The 5,404-nt window shown below is 41.7% G+C and overlaps 1 protein-coding gene across 1 annotated transcript in view; it reads right to left on the bottom strand.

Moving 5' to 3' along the window:
* Window positions 1-442: 442 nt before the first annotated feature.
* Window positions 443-5,404, bottom strand: part of naaladl2 (N-acetylated alpha-linked acidic dipeptidase-like 2) — a 576,898-nt gene continuing 571,936 nt past the window's right edge. The window contains exon 18 of the mRNA XM_015382993.1: window positions 443-783. Coding sequence (XP_015238479.1) covers window positions 537-783 — 247 coding nt within the window. The 3' untranslated portion in view covers window positions 443-536. The remainder of the gene's footprint in view (window positions 784-5,404) is intronic.

The following is a 5,404-nucleotide window of genomic DNA, read 5'->3' as shown; positions in this document are numbered from 1 at the left end:
TTTCCTTTTTAGGTGCACAATAGCAAAAGCTTTATGATGGCGTTAGTGGATCCTAATAGCCCCAAAAAGAGATGGAGTATTAGGTATATTTACCAAAACTACATCTTTGAAAAGAGATACTTGTACTCACATTTTTTTTGTTAAAAACCTAAATCTAATTCAAGCTGCACATGAATTACGAATTACTGCTTCGGAGTTTTAACTTGATTGATAGATGAAAAGAAAAAGGCAGAGCGGTAGAGGGCATTGGGACTAAATTCATGGAAAGTAAAATAGAAAATGAACGTTTAAGTTTAGCTTAAAACCTATTGGAAGACAGATTAGTGCAATTTAAGCAGACCCACATTTCCCTATCATTTGCATATCTTACAGCATGTGTGCGAAAAGTTGGCTTTGCTACATTCATGCTTTAAAGAAATATTTTTTTTTTGTTTTTGCAAGATTTGATTTTTAAAAATGAACAGGAATCATTAGTTTTTCCTGAACAGCAGAATGAATTTGGTAAAGGTTTATGTCTTCATGTCCCTGCATTGGAATCATTTTGTGCCACTTGGGTAATTTTCAAACAAGTCTAGCCCAAAGGTGATGAGCCTGTCGGATGAGTGCAGGGCCCTGAGGATCAGGGACAGGGATTGGTTCCTGGCACTGTGGCAAAGTGCTTCCTTATTGAGAGAGTAGTGCCTCGCTGCCTTGCTGGCCACGCTGCAATGCAGGGCCACTTCCTGTGAGAACTTGAGAATGGAGAACTGAGTCGTCTTTCCTGGGAGGCTGTAAAGTAAATTCCTGTGGAGACATAAAGAGAATTGATTAGATCATTGAACAGACAATCTGTCATGGTTCATTTCAGTCAGAGCAAAGAAGTAGGAGAATGAGAAAAAATCCTGCTTTTTTGTTGTTGTCATATTATAAATTAACTAACTTGTGTCTATAGCTCTGCTGCTATAGGCTTAGACTGCTGGAGGACATAGGGACCCCTTTTTCATCATTCTGCTTCATTCTATCTCTATTCTCCCACTCTGTAGAATTTGTCCAAGGTACTTCTTTGAAGCCCCCATAAGGCTTATGTGGGCTCTCCGTGCAGGCGTCAGTCCTCAGTGGAGTCTAGAAGCACAAGATCTATATCCAGCCATTCAACAAAGATCCTCCTACATGGCTGTACATCTTATTTTGACATTTGACCAATTAGACGAGCCCTTGAATGATAGATTACCTACTGGAAATTAAGATGAAAAAAGTTAACAAGTCAAGAAAGCCTAGTTAACAATGATATTTAGGTTTATAAACTAAAAAATGTCAGAGCCAGTATCAGCATTAATGCCTCTAAGTTTATGTTGGACCAAAAGCGTTTTTCATGAATTTCTTATAGAAGCACTTTTGTTATTTTTCTTAATATATTCGGGCTTGTTGGTTTTTCTATTTATTACATCGACATTCATTTTTGTCATCAAAATATCCATATTTTTTTAATGTTCAAAGGTAATAAGGTCTTGTCCTGGATTCCAATAACACTTTTGGCAGGAAATGTTGATTTTAAAGTATTTCACAGTGCCCTATAAAGTGTTAAAAGTACATCTTTGAAGCCCCTATAAGGCTGATGTGTGCTCTCCATGCAGCTGTCAGTCCTGGATGCTCTCCGCTGTGCCGCCCTGACTGACTCCTGAGGTCTGCAGACTTGGTTTGAACCCAGAGCAGCAGGTGGTCTCCATTAGGGATGGGCTGAGGTTGGGTGTTTGGAAACACACCAATCAGAAGCAGATGTCTTCATTTATGCTCACAGGTTGTGCAGAAACGGCTCTCTTAAAGCTAAACATTGACAGACAGCTGCTGACAGGATTCAGTCAGAGTTTTTTGTTCTTGAAGAATCACCTGCTTCTCTTTTTCCCTTGTGTGTTGGTCAGTGCAGCTCGGTTGTTTCTTTTTGGTCTGTTTTCAGTCCCAGGGATGCCATTTAATTTTGAACTGGGTCATTCTACCATAGAAAACACAGGAGCTAACCAGTGGTGTATGACCAAGATGACAGATTATAGGTATTCTACATATGCATACGTCATAAAATCCTAATAAAGCTGTTATTCATAAAGGGTGGGAGACATTAATCAACAGAGATGTTGTTTTAGTTCAACTTAGATGATGATTAAATACAGACTTTTTCATCATTCTGCTTCATTCTATCTCTATTCTCCCACTCTGCAGAATCTGTTAGTTCAATCTCTAACGTTCTGCTCTCTCTGCTTTTTCTTGTATTAGTTTCCTCTGTTCTGTTCCTGTTTGGCTGTGACTCCATCCTGGAGAGAAATATCAGCTGTGCTGCTGCCATCAACACCTTTGTTTCTAGATGTTGGAGCTTGGCCTGTTTTCCAGTGTAGTCCTGTTTCTCTGACTGTGACTAACTGGATGTGCTCTCTTCATCCTCTGACATGGGAGCTGGCTCGGAGCTCGTCTGCCTGGCTGTGTGTTTCCTGGACGGGGCCGCCTGTGGAGCTGGTTGACAGTTGCCTTTTGTATCTATGTTTCTTTTTCTATGTCTGCTATCTCTCCACTGTCACTACAAGCATGCTTGGTGTGAGGGATTGCTGCTCAATGTGCTCATAGTTTTTTCCAATTTTACATAAATAAAAATAATTTTTCAGTTCAAAGAAGGGAAACTTTTTTGTACGGTTTGTGTCATACATCCATATTCACCCCTCCTGATTCATTATTATGAGAAGCATTGTTTGCTGCAGGTTCTTAATCAATTAAAAATAAAACTTGTCTGTATCATAAATGCAACCCATTCAGACGTACCTCTGTACTTTACACCCAGATCACCTTAGAAGCCCTTCTCTTCTAAGCTTTAAGTAGCTTTATATGCAGCGTGTGCAGATTGAAGAACCCCCCACTGCCATGTTTAGCCCTCACTGAGGCAAATAGCTGTGTTTATTTTAGCCTCCTCTGCGCTGAAGTTCGAATCCCCTGCCCTCATATTTCCAGCTGTGAGGCCGCGGCCCCAGCTCAGTCTCCCCTGTGAGATTCATGTTTAAACAGCAGCTTCAGAAAAAACCAGGTAGATTATTCAACCAGACCTTTTGAAGAAAATCCTCTGTACGCATGGTAATTAGGGTTGATTACACTTCCTTCAGCATAATGATATATTATCAACATATTCTTTATCTTTCAAGGTTAGGCCTCAGGGGAATACTTAGCAGCCTCCTGGGGTAGAAACAGGATTTTCACAGTCCTCTGTCTGTGAGTGTGGATTGTTAGCTGAAGGTCAGTGTTCTCTCACACCCTATAGAACATGACCTGTGTCTTAACAGATGAAGAATCACTCCATTTACTCTCTAGGACTGTCCGTTCAGCCACTTTAGGAGAAATCAATGTTCTTCAGTCCCATAGAGAGAAACACTCTGCAGTTTGTGCCATTTTGACCTACAAATGACTACTCTTCTACCCCAAAGACTCACTCATGTATCCGTACCATATGGAGAGAGGATTCTTACAACCAGTGACTTGCTGGGGGAGGCAGCAAAAACAGCTAAGGTCACGCATATGAAAAGTAGTTTTCCGCTGGTCGCTGTCTGATGTGTCAGAAAATATATACCGACCAATCAGAGGAAATGGTTTTGACATGAATTAGAAAAGGTAAGAGCTTAAGGAAATTATTACTGCAGACCAGATGAACTATCAGACATTTATGTACCTTGGGTTTTCTCATTCTCATAAAGCCGGGCTTACACTGTGCGATATTTTCAGTCGTTGCACGCCGCTACAGCTAACACTGTACGATAAAACCGCAGGGTTTAAAAGTTCACAGCTCATGATGTTTGTTCTCACGCTGTGCGACGGAACGCACTGATGCGATCTACCTGCTCACACTGCACGACCAAAAACCACCCATCAGACTCAGCGCCAAGAAATGGCGCTGGTTGGACTTAAAATGGAAAATTAAGATTTTAGATTTTTAACAAAACATTTGTTGAACAATAATTGAACAAAAAACAGTTAAAAACTAAGGTCAACAATACATTAGCAGCTTTTTCATTTTAGCTCTCCCTCATCAGAACTGGTTCACAAAACACTATTAAAACCCTGCAGTTGTAAAAAACCCTTCAAATCCCCAGTGGCTCTGTGGAAGCAAAACTCCAGCCTCAATCTGGCCTTGATGTTCCACTTCCACAGAGCCACTACATCAAGCTGAGGTCCTGCCTGCAGTTTGTCCATCTGAGTCAAATAAATAGCCATTTTTGCTTCAGAGAATAAATAATTTAAAATCCGGGATTTGAAAGTGGCTCGACTGTAATGCACGCCGTTGATAAAAATGGAAGGGGTAAAAACCACACCAAAAAGGCTAAAAACACTCAATCTAAAAAATTTTAAAAACCAGTCAGATGTACACAATCCAACACACTCTCCATTAACACACAGTCATTTAAAACCCCCGGACTGATGACTGATAAAAAACGAGTTTGACGCGATGGCGCCGTGAAGTATCCTCCACTGAAGGTCCCTTTTTTATCAGAGGCTTGTAAAGAGTCCTCCACTGAGGTTTTTGTCCTCAAAGTTGGTCAATTCAGACACTCATTGCTCTACTGTGGAGAGTTCTCTTGTTAAGGATTTTTGTACAGTGTTTTTGGGTCCGTCTTGCATAATTCCATCCTTGGGATCACATTTTGCAGCAGGGGACTGATGTCCTCCTCAAAGTCCAAATCCATGAACACGTCCGGGAACGGGTCATTCAGGTCAGGCAGGCGCTTTTCTGTGACATACAGATGTAGGAGTCGTCTCTCCCCATCTGTCATCCGTTCTTTAATTCGTTCTAGAAAGCGCCGTGCCAATCTGCTGGACCGGACCCCTTCGACGTTTGAAAAATCTGGTCCAGCGACCTGCACCAGATGCCACAGGGTCACCGCTTGGGACCTGGACCACGCCTCAGAAAGGCGGTGCTGTCGTGGACGTCCAGCCTCGCTCCAAACACCAGCGGTTCTTCTCAAAGCTAATGCAGAGATTTATGCGTTTTGATCTTTGCAGCTTAAAAAAAGCACATGATTTAAAAACACTTTGATAAAATTGAGGCAACCCTCTTATCTTTAAGAGACTAAAGTCTGTTAAAAACAGAGCAGCATCCAGCCCCAGAAAGTTTACACGTCTAAGAATGCAGCTGGCCACGTCCCTCCACACATGGTCTCCTGTCAGGAACCTCTAAAGGTACGGTAAACGAAAGGTAGCCGTTCTACCGGCCAGGTGGACAAGGCCCTGCCCCCCCTCCCCTCTTGTTAAAAACAGGACAGACTGCGGCACCCAATGTCGACCGCTCCAGAAAAAGTTAACCATCTCTGACTGTATTTTTACAAGTAAACTGGATGGTGGGTCTAAAACAGCTGTGAAGTAATAAGATTATTATTTTTATTTATTTATGTTTTACAGT

The sequence above is a fragment of the Cyprinodon variegatus genome, unplaced genomic scaffold (genome assembly GCF_000732505.1).
Source record: "Cyprinodon variegatus isolate N-32 unplaced genomic scaffold, C_variegatus-1.0 Scaffold272, whole genome shotgun sequence".
NCBI lineage: Eukaryota > Metazoa > Chordata > Actinopteri > Cyprinodontiformes > Cyprinodontidae > Cyprinodon > Cyprinodon variegatus.
Note: the sequence above shows the minus strand (reverse complement) of the source record. Positions and strands in the feature narration are given on the sequence as shown.